The sequence below is a fragment of the Lygodium microphyllum genome, chromosome 20, assembly GCF_053477565.2.
Source record: "Lygodium microphyllum isolate KBCC chromosome 20, Lygodium_microphyllum_v1.1.10, whole genome shotgun sequence".
Lineage (NCBI taxonomy): Eukaryota > Viridiplantae > Streptophyta > Polypodiopsida > Schizaeales > Lygodiaceae > Lygodium > Lygodium microphyllum.
In genome coordinates, this window is record NC_141154.1 from 123,909,752 (window position 1) to 123,934,814 (window position 25,063).

A 25,063-nucleotide genomic window follows, 5' to 3' on the forward strand; every position below is an offset into this window, starting at 1 on the left:
CCGTGCCACTGCAATGGTGCGACCCCCCACCCCGACTGTCTCGCCACACCACCCTCGCCCAATCACTGCCCGTTACCCCGTCACGTCGTTGCATGCCGCCATCGCACCTCCCCCATCTCTCCTGCCACCATAGCCCCCCCCCCTTCTCTGACCGTCATCGCGTCCCCCTCCCTAGCCGCCATTGCGCCACCTCTGCGCCTCCCCCCCCCCCCCACTTCCATCCGTCCGTCACTGGGCCCCTACCGACGTACTGTCCTTCCACCGTCTTGCAGCCTATTCACCACTGCCTCCCCTCCCCCCGAGTGACATCTCCGACTGGCTCTGGTCCCCCCCCCCCCCCCGGCACCTGGCCACTCGCCTACTCCCCCTGCGACAGCCCTCCCGCATGCCCCATGTGATAACCCCCCACCCTCCTCCGCCTGACTCACGCCTATCCCGCACCCTTAGCCCCGGCCCTGCGCAGAGTCCCCCGCCCCCCCCCCCCCCCCGGCCGCCCTAGAAAGGACTGTCCCCCCTACCCTAATAGCTCGCTGCCCCCCCCCCCCTCTCGCCGCACTGCCTCCGTCTGCAACCCTGAATCCATTTGTGGTGTGTCAAAACAGAAGTGGTCTCCCCCCCTCACCATTGATCCCCCACCCTCCAAGTTGCTCCCTCGATCTGTAGCAACTTCCCCCCCCCCCCCCCTCAGGTAGCACCGAGACTTGATTGGTAGTCCTCGTAGAAGGTACACGCAATGCAAACCTCTGGTCAGACGCTGGCGCACTCAGTGAGTGCCTCCCAATCAAACACCTTGCGCATCGTCCTCTTTGAGGAGCAGCTCTTAGCCGTCCGAGCTAAGGAGTTGGAGCTAAAGGAAACAGCGATTTACGATCAAGTAGTAGGACATTCCCCAACCAGGGCCCAGCTTCGGGACTAGCTTCACTCCATGCTGCACATCGGCATAGCGCAGATCTTGGAGGCGGTCCTAATGGGCCCAGGGATCTTCATGGTCCGGCTCAGTTCAACGGACGCAGCTCGTGAGTTACTCGCCAATTCACCATATGCATCCACGAAGGGGTTCATATACATGGTCCCTTGGTACAACGGCTTTACTGTGGAGGCGTTTGCACTCCACCAACAGGTTTCTCCGGCACCCAATCACCCTTCCTTTCCCTAGCCTGGCGATAGAGTATCGCCAGTTGGTGAAAGACTTTAGTCGGCTCTTCAACACTATCCTCCCCGCGTCCTTTGTGGATGCAGTGACAGCGGCAGAAGTCCCAAAGGTACGGATGGCAATGAAAGAGGTCAAGGATATCCCACAGTTCCTAGAGATTGAGGCGGGCGAGCACCCCTTTAGGTAGCAGGTCCTTGTGACGGGGCAGCCAGGGCAGTGCCTGCACTGCCACGACTTTGGGCATTAGGCAACAGGTTGCATGCGTTTCGGAGCCAAGGTGGCTCCGCCGACAGGCCCACAAGTGGACACTGATGGCTTTACACGGTTTCAGGGACGACAGAGAGGGAGACGGGAAGGGGGGGCACAGCCACTGTCTCAGACCCAGCCTCAGCAGGGAGTAGGAGGGCGAGTGACGCCCCCTCGACAGAGCACTACACAGCCCTCCCCTACCCGCCCCACCCAACAGGACCACAGCCCCCCACATCCACTGCCAGTGCCACACACTACCTCTCCTGAGTCCCCACAGGCCCCACGCCCACTGCCCTCCACATCCCATGCCCCCCCCCCCCCCACTGACCCTGACCCACAACCCCCCCACTTCCAGGACCACCAGCCCCCCCCCCACACTTGCCATGTACTTCCGTCCATCCCACCATCCCTCGATCATCCTCCCCCCCACCGCCTCCCGTACCGAGCACCCCCCCGGATCCGCACTTGGTTCAGGTGATCCCCCCAAACCCTCCCCCCCTCCGCCCACAGGAGGTGATGAGCCACACATGCCTACACCCTCTTCGCACCAGCAGTCCTCCCCTTCCCATACTGCCACCAGCTCATCCACCCCTACCGTCCGTCACACGTTCCCAAGACAGGCACACCTGTTGCCACAGGAGTTCTCCCGCAGTGGCCCATGGTCTTACTTGAGAGTTGCGGAGCACGGAGAGTTCCCACTACCTCTAGAGGTGGGGATCTTCATGGTTCGTAAGTCAAGGAGGGGCAAGGTCCATCTTCTAGCACCACCGGACGGACCAAACTACGCTTTTTTTCTTCGGTCCTCTCACTCAGGGGAGTGGATGATGACACAGATAGAGAAAGAGTTGAAGAGTCAGGTGGCGGACCACACGTCCCAGTGGATGGGAGAAGGACTAGCATTGTTTGCATAGCACTGGCCTAGTTGCATGATGGACATTAACTGGTGGGCTGGTGCCGAGGTCCCTCACCTGAGCATTATCTTTCGAACCCCTCTGGGCACAAGCGGCCCGTTTCTACCAGTGCACAGAGTCTCGACTCTCCACATGGCTGATAGATGCATTGATAGTACCACCTGGAACTTCTATCACCCCTATAGTCCGGGCGAGGGCCACCGTGGGGAAATGAAGCTCGCCGTCTAGACCGGCAGCAAAGCGCACCTGCATGCCTCATAGCTCCTCCTCGTCATCAGCAACCTCCACACCGAACAGATGCCTGTTCGGGCAATCACAGGTTTCCCTATGAGCTTACACCTTGCATCCTGGAATGTGAATAGCCTCCACTACAGTGGGGCACGTGGTTCCAAGAAATTGATTGTTCGACAGGACCTGCAGCCTGCCATGGCTGGAAGGATCGACATCTTACTTCTACAGGAGCACAAGCTCACCCTCGCCCAGGCCCAACGGGTAGGGAAGGTACTCCTAGGCAGCTCGCGCACTTACTGGGAGCATGCCATAGGAGCCCACGGTAGGAGTGGAGGCGTGTGCACCTCTATTGGTCCGAGTCTTACCGCTTGTGTTCGAGACCACGGGACGATAGTGGCAGGGAGGGTGCTATGGATCAGATTGGATATTGGGGACTCGTGCCTTGGAGTCCTTAATATCTATGCCTCTACGGAGGTTAGGGCACGCAGCAGGTTCTGGGTGGAGATCGTGGAAGGACTCCCAGAGGTGGATTCCTGGATTGTTGGAGGAGACTTCAACAACCTAGAGGCTTTGGAGGACTAGCAGGAAAGAGGGAGAAACTACCAGGGCATGGCCGAGGAGGAGCAAGAGACATGGGAGGTATTTCTATCGGCAGTAGGAGCACGCGATGCCTAGAGAGACCTTGCCTTCCACAGGAGGGAGAGGTCGCTGGACTTCTCTTGGGGATACAGACGGCTAGGTGGAGCCCTGCTGGAGCGGTTAGACAGGTTTTATGTGGGAGAGTGGGGAGGCTCTCGGGGAGGCCAGATTGGCGGCCACCATGTTGTCCGATCATTGCCCGGTTCTCCTGACACTAGATCCCCCAGCATCTGCCCTAGATTCATGTTCTTGTCGGATCCCTGACTCAATCTACAGGAGGGAGGAGGTGACGAGACAGATAGAGCAGATTTGGACCAGAGAGAGGCAGGAGGGGCCAGATCGCAGAGGAGGTCGCAGAGGCCCTAGCTGGGTCGAGCAGGATTTGCCAAGAGGCAGCCATACAAGCCAGGCAGCAGAGCTGGGAGGAGGAGAGAGCACTTCGGCGGGACCTTGCAACCACGCAAAGATTATTACAGGTGGCACCTGGGGATCCCACTCTCCACGCACAAGAGGTGTGTGCGCGAGCAGCCATTGCTCGCCTAGAGGACAGGCGCTCTAAGTTCTCTTTCCGCACCTCAGCAACTTTCTAGGCACGGAAGGGGGACACGATGCGCAGGGAGTTTTTTCATGTGCACCAGCCTCGCACCTCACGAGAGCTGATACACAGCCTCCGAGATCAGTATGGGAGGATCCGTTCTAGCCCAGACGAGGTGATGGAGATTGCCACCGACTACTATCGTCGCCTCTTCCAGCAGGAGACAACCTCACCTAGAGAACAACGATGTAGACAGTAGGTCTGGGATAATATCTCATCCCTTGTCACAGAGGAGATGGGGCACTCCCTCCTAGCCCCCTTCACAGAGAAGGAACTAGACGAGGCTTTCCATTCACAGGACGGGCAGAAATGCCCGAGAGAGAATGGCCTCTCTAAGGCTTTCTCCACTACCTTCTGGGAAGTGGTGAAGGACCCCCTACTGTTGGCCTTTCAAGAGATTTTCACTTCAGAACAAATGCCAGGGAGTCTATCAGCAGGCCTTATCAGTCTTCTCCCCAAAGGGGAAGACCGGTTGGAGCTTTCCCAGTGGAGACCAATCACCTTACTATCAATGGCCTATAAGGCACTGGCAAAGATGATTGGTAGGCGACTACGCCCCTTGCTTCCAGACATCACCCATGACACACAAACAAGCTTTGTCTAGGATAGAAGCATCTTGGACAATATATTCATCTTCTTTGAGACAACAGAGTGGGCCTAGTACAGTGGGCAGAGACTGGCTGTACTACTCTTGGATTTTGAGAAAGCCTATGACAGGGTGGACTGGGATTTCCTAGAGGGTACCATGGTGAGATTAGGTTTCCCCCAGGCTTGGATTTTCGAGATCTCTGCACTTTACAGATCGGCCACCAGCAGGGTTCTCATAGGAGGGAGGCGAGGGGAGGAGTTTCAGCTGTAGAGATCGGTCCGACAGGGCTGTCCCCCTGGCCCCATACCTGTTCCTTCTCTTTGCAGAGGCGATGTCTCACTTCCTTAGGTCACGTGTGAGCGGTTTAGGTGGCCTCCGACTTCCAATAAGAGAGGAGGCCAAGTTGTTAGACTCAGAGTATGCAAATGATATAGCGCTTTACATAGAGGATGATGAGTTGATACTGGAAAGAGTGAGATTGGCTCTTGAGTTGTTCTGTTCTGCAGCAGGAGCGAAAATCAACTGGTGAAAGTAGGTTGGTTTCCTCACAGACCCAGACTCTAGCACGGAGTGGGGAGTCCACCTGGGATTTAGATGGGTGAGCAGAGGACAAACTATCCGGTACCTAGGGTTCCAAGTGGGACTCCACATCACTCCCGCCTAGCAGTTTCTTCCAGTCCTCGATTCTATTTGGAGGAAGCTGACCTACTAAAGCACGGCTCGCCTCTCACTAGCCGGCCAAGCCCTGGTAGTTGACCAGGTCCTCCTACTAACGGTAAATTCTACATGGCCACTCATCATGCAGGGAGATTGATACTGAAAACAAAGAAAAAAAGTAGGCATGTGAGCCATCGATCAGAAAGAATGTAGAAGCTTAAGCAATCTCCGCAAGAACCATAGGCATGGCATCTTCCCCTCTTTCTTTCTCTTCTTCGTCTTCTTCTTCTTCATGGGGACCAAGAGATTGTGGCGAGAAGGGGAAGATGATGATTTAAGGCATCGACTGCTCTACTTATAAAGGAGATGATGACAAGGAGACTATGCTCTCTCTCCAGGGATCCCAGGGCCAAGGTGGCATGGGCGACCATTATACGACATCGGTCAGAGGGAGGGCTTGGGATCATAGACCCAGAGTTTCAGAGTATGGCCCTCCTGGGCAAGCTAATTGTCCGCGGCCTCACATCGGGAGGGCAAACTTGGAAGGTCCTATTGCAAGAGGGTCTTCAGGACTGTGGACCGAGGCTTGGCGGTGAGTGGAGGCCGTCCCTGAGATGGATCTTCACATCAGCCCAGATCACCCTTCCTACGCAGCTTGCTCCGTGTGTGGCAAGGCCTCCGTAAGGCCCTTATCCAGAGCCCCCCAGGCTGCCAGGAGGAGATAGACCGTCAACCGGTGTTTTGGAACCCCCAGGTCAGGGATCGGGAAGGGGCACAGATTGGCGAGCGCCCCCACATCCAATGGGCTGGTTGGGAGGCTGGCCTGGCTCGTACCATCAGGACATGGCGGGAGGTGTACAGGATGGCAGACGAGGAGGTGCTAAAGCAAGCATCTGGTTGCCAACGAGAAGTGGAGCAGAGGAGAAGGGAGATAGACGCAGCAATACCTTAGGAGTGGCTTGCTCCCCCGATTCGAGAGCCGATAGAGCCCGGGGAGGTATGGACTGCTAGGTTTTCACCAGCAAGCACCCCCCTACAGGTGGCAGGAAGAGTGGGTGGCGCTCCACCTGGGACCTTTTTCACAGTGCAAGAGGGGGGACGTCTGGCTCTTGACAGAGGGCAGCAGGATGAGGGGATCACTGTCCTTTCATGGAAGAGGATCCGGGTGGTTGGCCTTCAAGGGAAGATATGGCGGCTGGACCCTTTGGTCTTTTGGCAGGAGCTCAAGGAGTGGCGTCTCTGGATCTGGGAAGGAAGGCCACTTGAGGAGCTGGAGTGGGATCCAAGAGAGTGGCTTTGGTCGGCCACTGCGATCGCCAAGAAGCCATTGAGGTTCTTGGAGTACACCGCCAGGATTGGCAGACACATATTGATGCAGGAGGACATGGATTGGGCGTCGTCACGTAGCAGGCACTGGGCGGTCTGGCGCTGCCTATGGGTTAGCTGGAGGCCGAGGAGGGTATCGTATTTTTTATGGCTGGTGGCACATGGAGGCTTAGCGGTGGGAAGCTGGCTTGCCCAAATGCAGGAGAAAGTTTGTAAGTGCCGCACACAACAGTCGATGGAAACCCCAAAGCACTGCCTTTGGTCATGTGAGGCGGTACAACTCGTGTGGAGAGGAGTATGCCGCATCTTGCGCCGCATAGCACCCAACCTTGGATGTATCTCTTGGGGTGCTTTCTGTTGGCAGGCGGTCAGCCAGGGCCGTCTCCTTCTATATGAGGCGGGATGTAGGGCACGATATTCATGATCGAGGCAGGGTCGTGCGCAATGGTGGGTTTAGAGGCTCTACCCATCCGCCAGGTGCTGGAGCCCATAGCAGACCGCTCTGAGGTATGGGAAATCATAGGGAGTCTTACTGGTTGGCATATCTGGAAGGCGCGGTGTCAAGTGGCTTTCGGCGGAGAGAGACTTTTGTACAAGCGATCCTAGCGGAGCTCTAGACCTCCATCATCCACTCCCTTCGAGGCCAATGGGATCAGGTGCAGGGCGAGTCCAGGGCTCGTCAAGAGCTCCGAGGTCATTTCATACGCACTTGGGACGGCTAGGACCTGTTCGTGATGCAGGCAGGCAGCCCCAGATGGCGATACACCCCCCTCCACGGATTCTTGCCCCTATCCCCCCCAGACCGCCTTGAGAGGCTTGTATATATGATGTATCTGTGACTTTCACCAGCTCCAGCTTGGTCTATCGAGCATGAGCACTTCTTTGTATTTCGGTTTTTTTCTTAAGTAATATAATTAGCCACACCTTATTTACCAAAAAAAAAAGCATGTAACTATAGCAACCCCCTCCCCCCCGGCATAAAGCAATCCAAGAGTCCTAGTATCTTGCAAGTAATGAAGAACACGGTTCACAGCTTGCCAATGTGACATGCGTAGACTGTGCATATATCAACTCAGGGCTGAAACTGCAAACTAAATACTTGACCTTGTGTTGCATAAATAAATGAGACATCCAGCTACTGGAGCATATATATGAATGTCAAACATGTCACTGGCAATTTGCAAAGACAGCTCAAGTCCTATCTCCATTGGTATACTTACTAGCCTGCAATTCGAGAAGCCAAATCTCTCAAGGAGTTTACCAATATATCTGGACTGTGACAATCCAATGCCTCTAGTATCATGAATAAGCTGAATGCTAAAATAGTAATGCAAAGGCCCCAAATCTGATATTTTAAAACCTTGCTGCAAATTTTTCTTAAATGCTGAAATCTGATCAACATGTGTCCTTGTGAGCAAAAGGTCATCCACATAAAGACAAATGACCAACAAGGATCCCCCCTCTTTACATACAACATGTGTCCTTGTGAGCAAAAGGTCACCCATATAAAGCCAAATGACCAACAAGGATCCCCCCTCTTTACATACATAATGAGTAGACTCCGATGGGCTGTTAATGAACCCTTGGCTGAGTAAGAAGGTATCAATTTTGGCATACCAAGCTCATGGAGCTTGCTTCAAACCACAAAAAGTTTTTTTCACCTTACATACGAAGTATTCAGATCCTTCAACTACAAAACCCATGGGTTGTTGAACATACACTTCTTCCTGAAGTTCCCCATGTAAAAATGTAGTTTTTATATCAAGCTGGTGCACAATCCAACCATGGGCAGCCAATGCAACCATACACCTGATAGTAGTCATGCAAGATGTAGGAGCAAATGTCTCCTCATAATCAATGCCTTTCTTCTACGCATAGCCTTTTGCCACAAGCCTAGCCTTGTACTTATCGATGAATCAATCCGCTTTTCGCTTCAGTTTATAGACCCATTTAATATCATTGGCTTTCTTTCCAATAGTCAATGTAACTAAATCCCATGTTTGATTCTTCACGATAGAATCAAATTCAGCTTGCATTGATGCCATCCAATGCAAACTTTGTTATGCATCCTCAAAAGAATCAAGCTCATCATCAAGTGTGTTTGTTGCCATAACAAACTCCATAGCATTAGCATGATCATGCAGATGTATTTGTCTTCGAGTACGACCAGCGAGAGGAGCATCGAAATGATTGTCTTGCAGAGTCTACAAGTACCATCTAGGTATTGTTTGGCCTCCTAATTTTGATGAACCTAAGTTCAGCATCTTGCTGAATATTCAGATCAGCCATAGGTTGAATTTCTGCATAATTTAATGGAGCAGCCAGCTGAATATTTTGTTTGTTTAATGAAGCTCCAACTGTATCACCAAAAGAAATAGGCAGCAGCCCTTCAAACACATCGTTTGCAGCCTGATATGTGTCATAACCAGCGAGAGATCATTTTAATTTTTCATCAAAGATCACATCTCTACTGACGAAGACTTTCTTGGAAACAAGATCGTAGAATTTGTACCCTTTGCTTTCACTACTATACCCCACAAATATGCACTTGACAAGCTTGTTGTCCAACTTTTTTCTCTCAATACTTTGGGAATATGAGCATATCCAAGATACCCAAAAGTACGAAAGTGACCAACTGAAGGTTTTCAGCTATTCCAAGCCTCAAAAGCGTTATATTTTCAAAGCCTTAGTAGGGCATCTATTCAAAACGTGACAAGCACACATAATTGCTTCCATCCTAAATCCATATGGTAATTTTTGGCTTTCAACATACATCTGGCCATCTCCACAAGTGACCAATTCTTCCTTTTAGCAACCCCATTCTGTTGTGGAGTATATGCAACAGTAGTGTATTGATGTGCAATGCCTTTTTGCTTCAAAAAATTATTCAGCAAGGAAAACATGTATTCCCCCCCCTCCGTCCAAATGGAGAGTCTTAATCTGATAGCTAGATTGATTTTCCACAAGTGGAGTAAATGCCAAAAATGTATCATACACTTCTGACTTTTTCACCAATGAATAAACCCAACAAAAACGAGTAAAATCGTCAACGAAGGTGACAAAATAATAACATCCACCCAATGACTTTGTTTGCATGGGTCCACATACATCTGAATAGCACAATCTACAACCTAGCCGTAGCTTTAAAAGAAACATCACGAGGAAAAGAAAACCAATGCATTTTTTCCAAAATTCATCTCTTACAAATGTGCTCAAGAGGTCTCTCCAAAAGAGGTAAGCCTTCCAACATTTGAGTACACTACATAAGCATCAAACTACCATAGTTCACATGCCCCATACGAGTATGCCATAACTCTGCCTATGGCATAGCAAGAGTAATAGTAGATGCCAAATAGACTGATTGATCAACCGAATGAGCATCTAACTCATAAAGTCCATGACATAATATGCCAATGAGTACCAAAGTGAAGAATTCCTTATTCCTAACCATGCATTTATCATCATTAAATATGACTTACATTCCACATTTTGCTAAAGAAGAAACGGACAACAAATTCTTTTTTATCCTTGGCACATATAAAGCGTCCTACAAACGGAGAGTAGAGCCATCGATGGCTTTCAAGACAATCTCTCCAATACCTGTAATAGGATAAGATGCATTGTTGGCACATTGCATTGATTTGCCAACAAGAGCTGCAATAACAAAGGTAAACAAATCCCTATGAGATGTAATGTGCTTAGAAGCACCATTGTCAAAGAACCAAGTGCTAGCATCCTCTATAGAGTTGAATAATCTATCTACCTAAGAAGAATCATAACTGCAAGTGTAAACACAATAGTCATGGTCAACGACGGACAAGGGGGACTCTGTAGCAATAGCAATAGAAGGTGCATCTAAAACAAACATCCCAGACTCCTTTTCTCCTTGGCAATGTGTTTTTTTCATTTTGTGATATAATGACCTAGTTTTTTTCACAATAATGGCACTTGTCCTTCTTGGTTTGCATGTCCCCCTTGCTTCTTGTTGTTTCGTGAAGTTCGTGAACTTCTAGAACTCTACGGAGCATTTCTAGACTAACAGCCCTTGCCCTTCTGTCTTGCCATAAAAGCCTGTTCAGAAGTACAGCATCCACCCCCCTATTCTTCCTTGTTTGCTCTTCCTCCAGCAGCTACAATGACACCCATTCTTAGACACTTCATCCATTCTTTTGCTACAATTGAAGCATGCGTTCAGTGATAAGACTCTTTTAACATGTCAAACTTCACAACATGGTCCTCTATTATTTGGTTATTATTATTATTTTGTTATTAAGATTTATTTTTAATTAAAGCAGGTCATCTATTTGTGACCCATGCTGCTAGTACTCAAGACCCTAGTCCCAAGGAATAACAGTTTGAAAGCTTTTGATCCAAACCTTGTAAGCTCTAAGATAGTTCTAAATACAATGTCTATGAGTCTCCTCATTTGCACCACATCTTGACCGCGTGTTTGGAGCTCTAACGTAACCAAGGCACGTGCCTATTGGCAAGCTCCCACATGCCAATAGCCAAATAAAGAGTATGACCCTCTTGGCTTAAAGCTCTCTCTAGTCTTTGCACATTGAGAAGTGTCGCCCTTGAACCAAGGTCGAGCAACTCCTTCCCAACTTATGACCTATCCTAGAAGAAAGTAAAGTCTAGAGATATAACTTGAAGGGGTATCTCCAAGGTTTTAAGCCCACTCTCTTTAATTCCAATTGAGCCTTTGTAAAAGAAATCCTTGAAAGACCCAAAATCTTCATCCCTCCTGTGTGCCACAAGTTCAATCTAGGTCAGTATACCACTTCAATCAACAATCTATAAACTTCATTCTTTGGCAAGTACAACTAGTGCACTTTGTCAAGGTAGCCCTCTCCCTAAGAATCTTCTTTCCTCTGAAAAAAAGAGGTTCTCTCTTATGATTACCTTGCATTGTTGTGCGTTTTCCAAAAGCTTTATAGAACCAGAATTTTTCCTGGTGTCAAACGCTTCCAGAAGACGAGACTCAAAAGAAACCAAAAAAATGGGGAAATCAAGCTGTGAATACCTCCATTCAGGAAATGAAGGTCTGCAGGGGGAATAAAGTGAGCTCAATCTGACACATACAATCAGTGAAGCACAACTAAAAATTGCATCAGTGTAAGAATTCACAGTCAGCTTAGTAGTGAGATCCTCCACTCAAAAAGAAGGAAGCCTTACAATCAAGGTTAGAATCCATTCAGCTACGTTAGAGATGTGAAGACATCCCTTGTACTTCTTTGTGATGTATGGCAGTATATAAAGTTCACAAAAAGTAGAAGTTTTATAACTCCATTTTTGTATGTACAGTAAGATTGTTTAAAATGAAGAAAAATGGTTATCTTTTTGTACCTCATCAAGGTTCTGAAAGCTTCTGTTACCAATTTTAAGTATCGTTCCAAGTTTCAGAAAGCTGGATAAGGTTGTGCTATCCTTGCCTATTTCAACAATCTCTTTCTGAACATATAAATTGTTGTGAAGTTTGAAAACCATCGATAAGCAAGAGGGTCCTCTGCTGCTGGGATGGAAAACGATCTCTCCACACTCTTTGTTTGACAATACCTGTAGGATATAAAGCATGTAAGACCCTCCTTTAACAACAAATATAGTCATCATATGTACACAATCATTAAAAGAGTGACACCTTGATAGCATCTGAAATGGCTATGTTCTGAAATAGTTTGTGTGATATAGGGCGCTGTCTGAAATGAAGTGCTGCTGAATCCTTCTTTTCCTGAGTCAGATTTCTGGTTAAAAGCTGATAATCATTTTCAGATTGTGTGATGTGTTGATTGCACATCAAATTGACCAAAAATCTATCTTTTTGTACACCAGAAATTTGACACATCAAATTTGTTCCTTCAGTGATTACTTTGGACAGGTCGCAATTCAATTCAGGTGTGAAATTCTCCTTCTGTATTACACCCCAAAGTCCTGACTCTAGGACGCACATAACTCGATTTGAATAAATCTTCTGTGCAGTTGCATTCACAAGCCTCCCATTTGATAGGCTATCATCATTCTCTCCGGTCATCCACGCAAACTCTTCATCCTGTGTTGGGGGTGTATATGGAGTTCGATAATCTTGAAATGGATTGATTAATTCTTCTTGTATAAGCTTTAGCATCTGTATGTTTGAAATGTCTCTTGATTCTTCAATTGATGTAGAAAAGTCCGTGATATCAACACTCCTGACAAACTCAGGATGCTCCTTAATATTATCAAGGGCCCTTATCATGAGATCAACATCATCTTGGTCTGCTTGGTTTGTTGAAACTTGGCCTTTCTGCAGAATACCAAGGGCAATACTTTCTGCAACTGTATAAGACTCAGGATGGATTCTTGTACCATCTAGAGGATTTATTTTTGTCAGTGTACCGAAAGCATTCCCAACTTTACAGATACGTAAGAATCCACAACAGTTTTTGTAAATATTTTCCTTCATTGAAAGTGGTGGCTTGGACAGGTCCTGTCTGCTAGATATACCTCTTCCTGATTGGAGGTAAACCTTTAGATAAGAAGACTTAAGGGGACCAAGGCCAGAAATAAACTGTAGTGGAGACAACATCCACTCATGTGCACCAGCAAGATTTATATCCACCCCAACCTGATTCGACACAGTTATCATGACCTCCTCCACTGCCTCATAGACCTCATCTGCAGTAAGAAATCGCTGCATGGGATGTAGAATTAGTGCAACAATATCTCGGCTAGGGCTGCATAGAGAAGCTACCATAGCAAGGGGGTTCTGAATATATCGGCCTAAAGCAACAGCACGTCGAATGATGCCTGCAAATATACACAGCCTTCAGAATCTAACAGCTTAAAAGCAGCCGATCATTCAGAAGCAGAACGAGCATGGAGATATTACTTGGCTGCTTCTGTAATTGTACAAGAGAAACCCCTGATTTCTCATAAAGTAAAGGCACAGATTCGTCACCATACACAACAGTCAAAGGACCCAAACCAGGATTTTCTTCTGCAACCCTGACAACAACCTATCATAACAAAGGTAATCAACCTTAGTATATGGGTCTGTGCCTGCACAATCAGATAAATATGCATGTTTCACAAACCTCAGATAATATGTCCTTAAGATGACGGCATGCTGGATTCGATGCCCCAAGAACCACTACATGAGGCTGATAATCTGCCATAAACTTTTCCAGTTTCTGTTGGTCATTATTCTTTCTTTGGAGGTGCTCGTAGTTCCCAGATGGAGAATTCAAATAGCCAGTCTGAAGAGTGTCCATTACCTCCCCGAAAGCATCTAGCATAACAAATGTGGTTGGAGGATTTCGGGAACCCCAACAACATGCCAAGACTCTTGGAGCTACTTCACAGGAACTTTTTCCTATTGAATCGGTAGATGGCAGGGGATATGGAGCAATGGAGACCCTCTTCCACAAATCCTTACCACATTGATCTTGAACCCATGATTTTGCCCTCAAAGAAAGTATTATCTGCATTTCTCTATCTAAGTAAGGTAGGAGCATGTCTTTTACAGCAACTTGTAAAATCTGCTTACGCTGCTGGTTCCAAAGTTCAGCAACCCTAGTGGATTCAGTACTTAAATAGTATTCCTGGAGCTCTTGAATAAGGATATCAGATATGATGTCCTCTGGCAATACGACCACAACATCTATAAGGTCTTCTTCTTTTGCCTTTTGTATCAACAGCCACTCCCCATTTTCAAATTGCGTTACTGGTTTTGCTTGCAGTGACTTGACACTTGCATATTCATGAAACTCATCAATGATGACATTTCCTTTACCCGATGGTTTAGTGTTCACAACAGAATGTGTCAGGAAGATGTTTCGGACATACTCTCTGACAAGAGGCTCACAACTTATTTCGGTAGAAGCCTGCAATAATATAGTAGACCAGTACGGTCATGTATAACAGATAATTAGAAATCTTTACAGGAGCTAGCTAATTTTAACTGAAGACAAAAATGTGGAAACTTATGAGATGAAAACAGAAAGAGAAATATCAAACCAAACTACCACTAAATTCTTTCACACATAAAGATCATATACTGTGTTAGCAGAATTCTTTTGGACATACTCTGTCAAAAGGCTCGACCTATTTCAGAAGAAACCTGCAGAAATATATACTGGCACGGTCATGTATACCAGATGTTTACAAATCCTCGTAAAAGACAGCATATTATAATTGATAAGAGGAACCTTGGAATTTACAATATGTAAGCAGAAAACATTGACAAATTGCCAGCCTGCGCATACGAAAGCAGTGGGGATTCTAAAGGTGCTGAGCTATCAACAGTCATCAAAGAAGCATCCTCATTAAACACTTACTACAAGTTGTACATCAGAGCTTGGAGCCACTTCCTCAGCCATCTCCTCCATGCACAGTACCATCTCATCCTTGCCCTCTGAATCAAGCCCCAAAGCATCAACAACCTGGTCTATAAATGCCGTATTGAGCTTAGACATGCTGAGTCTGTGATATACAGATGCCGAGGCAAGATACATGTGGATCAGGTTACCTACAAATAGAACTCAAGACATAAACATTGCCATATGCAACTTTCCCCCTGCATACTCTTAAGTCTTCCCCTAAAGAGGCATTCCCATATACACCACTGTACAAGGACATAATGAGATTTATGAGCATTGGGGATGTTTCACTAGTAGGAGACTTTAATGCACACACAAGAAGCAACCAATCCGCTTTCTTTGACTCTAGCAATGAGATGTTCAGAGATATTGCACTAGATGAAGTGGGATTAGTCAGATGAGCCCACGATAGAGAGAGAACAGAATATGGAACACACCTACTGGCACTGGGAAGTGCACATGGTTTGGTCATCCTTCATGGGCTGCCATAGTGGCCACGATCTAATGGTTTGACATGCTGGAATGACAAGAAAGGGTCAAGCATAGTGGATTACTTGATTGGATCACCCAACTTGCTACCTGACATAAAAACCTTTGAAATCTCCGACATATTGATTGGATTAGCAACAGACCATGCTATTCTAGCTTTCACAATGCAATATGGGCATATACATGAGAAGCACACTATGATTTGTGGAAGTGACCTCACACATATACAGCACTATTGTGCAAGATGTATTGAGGGAGCTAGACACACGCGCCTCTCTAGATGAGTTTACAGGACAGCTGGCCTAGATAATACATACCTCAGCAGCCTACACTTTCCCACACACTACTCCATCAGATAAGCCTCCACGAGGTAATGCCCCACAGAATGGCTAGTATGAGGATGAGAGTAGAGAGACATGAGCACATTTTCAGTGAGAGATAGCACTTGGCATATGTACACACAAGCATGCTCAAACACTCTTTAGACGATTGGTACGCAAAAAGAAGCGGGAATACGTGAGTAGACTAGAAACAAAAATGTATTCCATGTTCTTGGGAGACAGCAAGAGAGCATGGAAAAGGATACATGAGAGCCAACCATCTATACAAATCACTAGACCGGATGATTGGTATGAATATGCTTGCACACATTTTGATGTTCATGGCCAAGAGCCTATGCCACTCCCCTCAACTCCAAGACCAGAAAATTGCAGATTTTTCACCAAAAAAAAAAGTGAGCAATGCTATATGGAAACTGAAAAATGGGAAAGCCCACGATCATGATAGTTTAGTGGCAAAACACTTCACACATGCCTGTGATATCTTGGCACCGGAGCTGACTCTCATCTTTAATAGGGCAGTCTGTGAGGCATTTCCAACTAGTTGGTCAGACCATATTATTGTGCTGCTCTTTAAGAGTGGAGACCCCATGCTACTTAGTAACTATCAAACCATCATGATTGACACATGTTGGCAAAAATATATGGCTCTATTGTGGAACAAGCATTGAGTGAATGGGCCGAGATGCATGGCCTGATATCAAAAGGTCGGGCTAGCTTCAAGAGGGGATGTACAACTCTAGACCATATCTTTACATTGAGGGTAATCATCGAAGAAGCCAAGACATTTAAGAAAAAGATCTACTACTACTTTGTGGACTTTCGCAAGGCCTTTGTTGACACGGTGCCACGTGCTAGACTCATGAGAAAAATGCAAGACATTGATGTGCCCATAGGGCTACAATGGAGTATCTATGCCTTATATGAGACAGTGACAAGCAGAGTACAAACACTTGAGGGCATCTCAAATACAGTCAATAGCACCGTTGAGGTGAAACAAGGCTGCCCACTTTCACCGACACTATTTGGGCTGTACATAGATGAGATTTCAAAATATGTGAACAGAACTGGTGGGACCAGAGCCAGCCTAGCTGGAGTGCTAACACCATTACTGCTTAATGCAAACGATATTGTACTTATATCAGACTCAACTAAGGGACTAAATAGACACTTGGATGAATTATTAGCTTTTTGCAAGGATAGAGACCCTAAGGTGAACATTGGGAAAACTAAAGTTATGGTATCTAACACTTCAACTGCTTGGGTAAAGAAAGCTAAGCACCAATTTATTTTGATGGAGAGCCAGTGGAGATGGTCAAGCAGTATGTTTATTTGGGGGTCATATAGAAGGGACCATGGTTCTCTTGGAGAGAGACACCAAAGGCTCGTTTAGCAAAAGCATATGCAGCCTTGGGTGCATCAAAGAGCCAATGTGCTCACATACAGTTTCTTGAACCGCGCACCAAACTATGGCTTTTTGACACCCTGGTTACACCCACACTCATGTATGGGGTAGCTATTTGGGCTCCGAGTCTCTTCCACATGAGGAGACAGCCTTTGGGAGACCAACATGGACCAAAGAAGGAATACTATGACAAGTGGGAGCATGTGGAAAAACCATTGGTCATGATGATCTCGTATATGATACGAGCGAAGAGATCAAACCCACATGAGATTATCAAAGCTGAGTTGGAAGCATCACCCATGGTGGCTTTGTCCTTAGTCTAGGCGGGGACTTTCATACATAGACTATGGGAGCTCCCCCAAGATAGATACCCACAGCTAGCCCTAGCCTCTTCTAAACAGCTAGTAACAAATGGCGACAGACATTGTTGGTATGCTCAGATGAGTACATGGATGAGTTTACATGGGCTGCACATTGACAAACAACCCCCCTTTGACTATAGCCTAGACGGCCCTACAATTGACCAAAGCCAATCAAAGCAGAACCATGTGATCAAAGCAAACATATTGAGATTAGATACAGAGAAGACTTGGATCCAACCCCCCTTCCCCCATGGCACAAGGATGGCACACTACCACACCCACTTCCTTCAAGTATCTAAGGATGGTTTCATCACCTGATCCAATTACATGGATACATAGCTGCCTCATGGATTGCGCATAATTATTGGTCAAATCCACACCTCATCCCACCACCTGAGGATTGAGATAGGCAAATGGGAGGGCATACAGATAGAGGAACACATATGCCCACTATGCAACAGAGAGCCAAAGACAAAGAAACACTACATTTGGCGATGCACTATATATTATGATATACGAGGCAAATACCACTATCTGTTTCAAGAGGGTTTTAGACCCTTGAGACAAATCATGTAGTTTGAGGATCAAAGATGCTTGAGTTTCTTCCTCTTGGAGCTACAAAGGCATAGAGCAGCTATTCTACACAGTAGGAGACCCCCACAACTTGGCTCACATAGACAAAGAGAGGTCACTAACTTTTTCAATGCTACATGACCAAGTATGGCACATACCACTACTACTATCACACAGCCTACAGAAGTACATCATTATTGGACCTCATCTTCTGTAGGTGTTCCTTTGGATAGAGCAATGGCACTCAGCCGGTTTAGGCGCCCACATCCACTCAGACAAAGGCCTAGACATCCACCCCACAAACAAATTAGAGCCATCATTAAGGACCACGAGCCAAATGCTGAGACGCCTCAGCCATGCAGCGATACATCTCCCTAGAGGGCAAACATCTCATTGATGGAGAGTTTCCTTTTTCTACTTTTACTTTAGATAATCGGCATATTTTCTTTTCATAGGACACTATTTAACTTTTCAGCCTTATAGGCATCTTTTCATATTTTCTCGTTCCAGATGAGAAATACACAATCATTATATGTATTGATTTGGTCTCACAGGCCACATTGGCCTTTTAGAGACATTAATATTCTCTCTCTCTCTCTCTCTCTCTCTCTCTCTCTCTCTCTCTCTCTCTCTCTCATGAAGATAATTGAATTAAGTAGTAAATATTTACATCAAACCATTAGGTCAGCATAGAAAATAACAGGCATAAATGAAAGTCTACCAAGACTCTAACACAGAAATGCCACACAAAAAGAACAGCTAGTGTGGAGCGAACAATATCCAACCAAGGAGCAGCAATGTCAAGAAGAACTTGATCAACTGACATCATAGAGGAGATATGCCACAACACTAAACCACGAACACGGGCCACATGACCATGGATGCCCGATACTGAATCAAAAATAAAGGCATTCCGAGTATGCCAAATATGCCACAAGGCTATCCATCTAAGGAAATGAAAAAGGCAGGAATAATCTGAATGCAAAGAGGACGTAGAGGTCATCTTTCCCATAATCCACGAACGAGCTGATATCCGGTGCTGAGTCGCCAAGGACCACACATGGGAAACAAAACTCCAAATCTGTCTCGCAACAAGGCAAGAGACAAAGAGATAAAGCACTCTCTCATCACATGTAGTGCAGAATACACAACGACCAGCAAAGATCTTGTGAGCACGCAACACATCCCCAATTGGAAAGCCCCCCCCAATAAGCAACCTCCACATAAACGCTTTGCCCTGATACGGAACCTTAAATTTCCAGAGCTGGATGAATCTTTCCTGCCACTTCTTTTTGCCATCCCGAATAGGCCATAATTTATTAGCCTTACCCATGACCCATGTCTTGGCCTCCTCCATCCAATGATATATTTGGTTAGCTGACCTTTTCTCGAAATCATCAAGAATCACAAACATCCAATCACGCCAAGGAGACAATGGCTGTAACGTAGGCAAAGGAGAGAACCTCAAAAGTCTATCCTATATGGATGACCAAATATTGTGATATCCTCTAGGCACCCGAAAGTACTAACGAGTACATCGAAAAGAATAAAGACGGGCCTACCCAAGAATGACACCATCAAGGATGTCTCCAACCCCAAACGAGCCATCCAATTACACTTGTCCCTCTGTAAATCTTTATCAAGCCAATCCAACAACCTAGAGGTAGCCAGTACTTCACATTGCAGCGAATTCTCCTCCTTACGAAAATCAAGAGGGCACCAAACTGCAAAACCTAACATCGCTTGCCAAGATGCGATCAAATGAGAAAGGAGAAAAGACTAGGAGAACTTAATAGGTCTCGTGGAATTAAGCACATGACACCAAGAAGCATGAATAACCATGCTACCATCTCTCTCTCTCTCTCTCTCTCTCTCTCTCTCTCTCTCTCTCTCTCTCTCTCTCTCTCGTAAAAGGTAATTGTATTAATTACGAAAAAGGTACAAGTTCACATGATTACAAGATACACGATGGCTCTAAGCCATCTTGTGTAAAATCTTAGTATGAAACCACAAAAGAGTTACAAAAGTCATGGCAAAGACGCAGAGGAAATTGCCATATGCCAAGGAAGTAAGTCCTCCCGAGGGAGCAAGTCAGAGTGCCGAATGAGATCTATCTGCCAGTGCGAGACCTTTAAGCCTCACAATATGTGCCTGGACATTAGAGGCCGAATCAAAAAGAAAGGCATTCCGAGTGGTCCAATTGTGCTAGCATCCCTAGTATCTAAGAAAGTGAAACAAGATCTTCATATGCGACTGTGCCGATGTGGGGTATTTTGGCCGTACAAAAGCCCAATCAAAAGAGCTTAGCGAGAAGCCAACCACTACTCGCCAAACCGTTGACAAGAGCGACCAGATATTCTTAGCGAGAGGGCACGAAAGAAATCGATGACGGGCCGATTCCATAGTAGTGGTGCAAAAGAAACAATTGCCGTTAGAGATTCGACGTTTGGAAAGGGCTGAAGCAAGCGGAAGACCACCAATCATCACCTCCAAAGAAAGACCTTGCATTTGAAAGGTATCTTGTTCAACCAGCCCTCCATCACAGTTGTCTTCCACCATGACTGAGATTTCTGCAATCCCCACACGGTATTAGCTTTAGTAACCAGCCATTGATGATCTTTAATCAGAAGATGATACACCTAGTTAGCTGAGGCCTTTTCCAAATTCAACCAACCTGCAAGGTCCCAGTCCTGCCAAGGACGATCCAAAGCAAGGGCAGGAAATGGTTGCCTGCTCTGTAGCACTAACCCAAGCTGTTCCCATAAATCACGGTATCCACGAGGGATTCTAAAAAGCCTCCTGGCTGGTGAAACGATATCAAGACATTACAATTGGCAAGGGTGGCATCTGCAACAACTGAAGTCAAGCCCAAACGTGCCATGCGGTTAAATTTTGGTCTGAGCTCATGTTTGCCTTCAAACGAAAGTAATCGCGATGCTGCCAGCAATTCCAGTTGAAAAGACTTAGTATGCAAGCGGTCCTCCGCTGGATGCCAACGTGCCTTCCGAAGAACCAATTTCCAAGAGCAGACCAAATGAACAAGCAGGGATGAGGAAGGACCAGAAAACCGTGAATCTGCATTAAGAACATGCCATCAGGAGCTCCGAATTTGCGTATTACCATGCAGAAGCCCGTGATACTCAAGAAAATAACGGGCTATAACAGCCCACGGGTGATGTTCCACGCACACGGCACGAAAAAGAGACCAACGAAGAGCTAGCATATGAGTTTCGACATCCAAAATAGCCCCACCACCCATGCGCTTGGGGATACATGTATGCAACCAAGAAATCCAAGAAATGCCTACATGCAAGGAATCCTTCTTCCATAACAAGAAACGGATGGGCTGCGTAAGAGCATTCAAAGTAGTAGTAGTCCACGGCAGCAATGGCAAGAAATATGTGATCATTGGCAACATAATTGTCTGAGCCACTTTGAGGCGAACATGGAAGGGCCAAGCTTGCGACTTCCAATACAGAAACTTAGCTGCCAGTTTCTGTGAAATCCACTCTAGTAGTTGCTTTGGCCGAGCATCAACACCCGAAGGGTACCCAAGATGCCTGACAATGGAACCACGGGGAACAACCTGTCCCTGCCAGCCCAATGACTGTAAATCGGACTCCGTGCAACTAAGAATGGCTGATTTCAAAGCATTGATACGAAGACCAGAAGCATGACCAAAGAGCGTCCAAACATCTAATGCTTTGCGAAGATTGTCCTTGTCCGCATGCAAAATCATGAAGCTGTCATCAGTCAAAGATTGACTAATGAAGTGCTGCCCAAACGGAAGAGATAATCCAGCCAGCTGAGTAGAAGCTGCCATAGAAGATAACATCCAAGAACCGAATGAGTCGCAAGGGCAAAGAAGAGAGGACTCAAAGGACAACCCTGTCTCACAGAGCGTGCAAGGACAAATGGCTCTGTAACACCACCATTTAACATAACTCGCGATGAAGCCGCAGCATTGATGGTGTAGATCAAGCGAGACATCCGAGTACCAAAGCCCATAGTAGACATAAGTTCTGCAATGAAAGACCAATCTAAATAATCAAACGCCTTTTCCAGATCCAATTGGATCAATACCACTTCCTGGTTAGAATGCCTTGCATAGTCAATAGCCATTTGCACATTTAAGATATTATGCAGAATGTTTCTGCCCTTAATGAAACCATATTGAAGAGGATGCACAATGGCCGGAAGATGCTTGTGCAGCCGATTCGCCATCACTTTGGAAAAGATTTTATACATCGAACCCATCAAAGAAATTGGTCTCCAATGTTGCAACATTGACGGCGAAGAAACTTTTGGAAGCAGTTTGATAAGACCTTCTTTCCATGAGGAAGGCATGAACCCCATTTCCCAAACCTGCTGAAACATAGTCGTCGATGGTTTCACCAGTTGGGTAGCAAAACTCTCAAAGAATTCATTGGTGAGACCATCCCAACCGGGACTTTTATCCTTGGGCAGGTGTAACAAAACATCCATAACCTCCTCCTCACAAATATCTATCTCCAAAGTAGTTTGCATATCAAGTGGAACCTGATGACGGACCAGATCATAGAAGACTGAGCGTGCATGCGTAACGTGGTCAGAAAGTGAAGGAGAAGAACCAAGAAGATCTAGAAAATAATTTCTGCACAGATTGACAATAGTCTGAGGATCACCATTCAGCCTTGTGAATCCTGGAGTCTAGACATATTTTCTCGAGCAGGAGATGCATGTAGAGCGCGAAAGAACTTATGAGTCTGACAAGCATTATCTTGCAAATTCTCAGTCAAATTTTGCAATTTGGCCTGCTGATAAGATTTCAACTGAAACTCTTTAATAAGATCAGCCAAACGCATCGCCAGTGGGACAGCAGAAATACGTCACTGGAGTGTCCACCAGCAGAGAACAAACCAAAGCCAGTAAGTCCTCCGCTGCTTGTCGACGCCGCTGCCAAAGAGAGGCATGATGGATTCCATACTGCCGAGCAACTGCAGGAGATGGAGTTGCAATGACTCATCATCTCCCAAGCGTTCTTTAACTGCCACTCGCAAAGAGGGCAATTCCAGTTCAACAGGAAAGATGGCTTTTGTACCATACACTAGCTCGAAAGGGGTCTATCCTGTAGCTGCCTTATGGGAGGTTTTGTATACCTAGAGGGCCTCTGTAAGTCAATCATCCCAGTCGCAACGATGTGCAGCAATCATTCTTATCAAGATCGAGCAAAGGATGTGATTGGTGACTTCAACTTGGCTATTGGCTCTGGGGTAGTCAAACGAAGCATTGCCCTCAGAGTCGAAGTCCAATAGAAATCTATCAATCAATTGCTGCATATAGCCCTGAAAGATTGCATGCTTCAAATAAGACGAGTTGAAACGCAAAGGGAGTCTGTTCAGCAATTGCTTAAAAGGTGCAATGGGTTGTGCAAGTATCTCAAGCTGTAGAGGAAAATGGTCCGAGAAGGCATATTGTTGCAACACTTTCATTTCCAACATCTCAGGAAGAAAATCATCATCCTGCATGATGTGCAAGCGGTCCAACCGCGACCATGTAGTTACATACTGTGCCGAATGAAAGTAAACCCTGTAGAAGAAGGGTCTAGCCAAGACCAGAGATCTTGCTGAAGTACCGCAAGGGCAAACGCATTCCACACACCACTTTCCGGAGAGTCCATCACCGAATGCTCTGATGTGGACTGTGAAGAATCAACACACATATTAAAATCCCCCATCAAAAAACCCCGTCTGCCAAGTGACAAGGAGGTCTGCAAAGCATTCCAAAGATCCCGGCGGGATAAAGGGTCATTCGGAGCATAGAGGCCCAGCAACCATAAGATCTCTCCTTCAAATAAAACTTCAATTACCACAAAACGGCCATGTACATCATTTTTAATGAGAACCGGCTGATATTTCTCATATACAATCATAAGCACCCCAGAATAATGCATGGCATGTGTCCCTGCATAAAACAAGTGAAACCCATGGCAATCCACAACTTTTCCTGCTTCACCATGACTCTTGTGCTCAACAGCGCACAAGACCTCCCACTGATTCTCATGCAATACAGTCCACATGGCATGTTGCTTATGGCGAGAACAAATGCCTCGCACATTCCACGTGGCTATCTTCATGTGTATTCAAAAAGAAAATCAGGAACGAGGCACAGCTTGCCTCAATTTAACCTTTTCTGCGAGAATGTCAAGGACACCCTCATCCAAAAAATCAGCCAACAAGGCAAAAGAATTCTAATGGCCAGCTTTAGAGGTAGACGGAATATCCACTGTCTTGGGGGTGGAATGGGGATAACAACGATCCCATGGGGTAATCACATTACCTCTAGTATCAAACACCAACTTAGCAGGTGGGCCCTTTGGACCGTCCTTATAAACTTTCCTAGTAGACTGATTACAGGGAGCAGAACAAACTCTAGTAGGAACAGTGGGCTCTAAAGACAACATTTCTTTCCTGCGCATATACCTGCGTATGGAATCTTGTGAAGCAGGAGACCCAGTATCCGCTAGGCCAGCATCAAACCTTTTACCTTTTTTTGGACGTATATCTACCCAATCATTTCCATGGGAATGTTGTTTACCTTTATCCAAAACTTTAGGTGGCTGGGTTGTATCCTATGACGGAGCATCAAGCACCATATCTTCCATGGGCCGCCCAACATGCTCAGCATCTGAAGACGGTTGCTTCTCTGGGCATTCGACCATAAAATGCCCCAATTTTCCACATGAAAAACAATGCCCTGCAAAGTTGCCCCATTTCAAACGAAAGTGCAGAGGATGCATACCAGAGCAATTAATACGTAGCCACGCAGGCCTTTTCCTAGCAGTGTCCCATAACATCCTTACCAGTGGCCAATAAACCGTTGGGCAATTTTCCACTTCAACCCATACCAGGCATTCACGTTGAAGTAGGCACTGAAAGTCGGCCATAGGGCGCCATGGCACAACATGGACCAAACGGCGATCAAAGAACAACGGCAATTTAGACAGGAGATCAGCACGATGCTTCTCAGATTTCAACAACACCTCATAGAAGCCTCGGGGCCCAACAAAAATCTCCTCAACACACTCCCCTTGTAGTAGATTGTGCAACCACTGTCGAATATGGGAAAGCATTGGGATCCTACCATTGAAGAAGAGTATAACAGCACGGTCATAAAACACCGAAAATGAGCACAAGACATTTTTCGAATC

The 25,063-nt window shown here is 46.5% G+C and overlaps 1 protein-coding gene across 1 annotated transcript in view; it reads right to left on the bottom strand.

The window, feature by feature from the left end:
• LOC148019345 (transcription elongation factor SPT6-like) overlaps nt 1-25,063 on the bottom strand; it is a 93,263-nt gene that overhangs the window by 15,167 nt on the left and 53,033 nt on the right. The window contains exons 11-14 of the mRNA XM_087660978.1: nt 13,424-14,212; nt 13,219-13,345; nt 11,992-13,136; nt 11,700-11,909 (exon numbers count right to left, since the gene is read on the bottom strand). Of these exons, the coding sequence (XP_087517104.1) occupies nt 11,700-11,909; nt 11,992-13,136; nt 13,219-13,345; nt 13,424-14,212 (2,271 nt within the window). The remainder of the gene's footprint in view (nt 1-11,699; nt 11,910-11,991; nt 13,137-13,218; nt 13,346-13,423; nt 14,213-25,063) is intronic.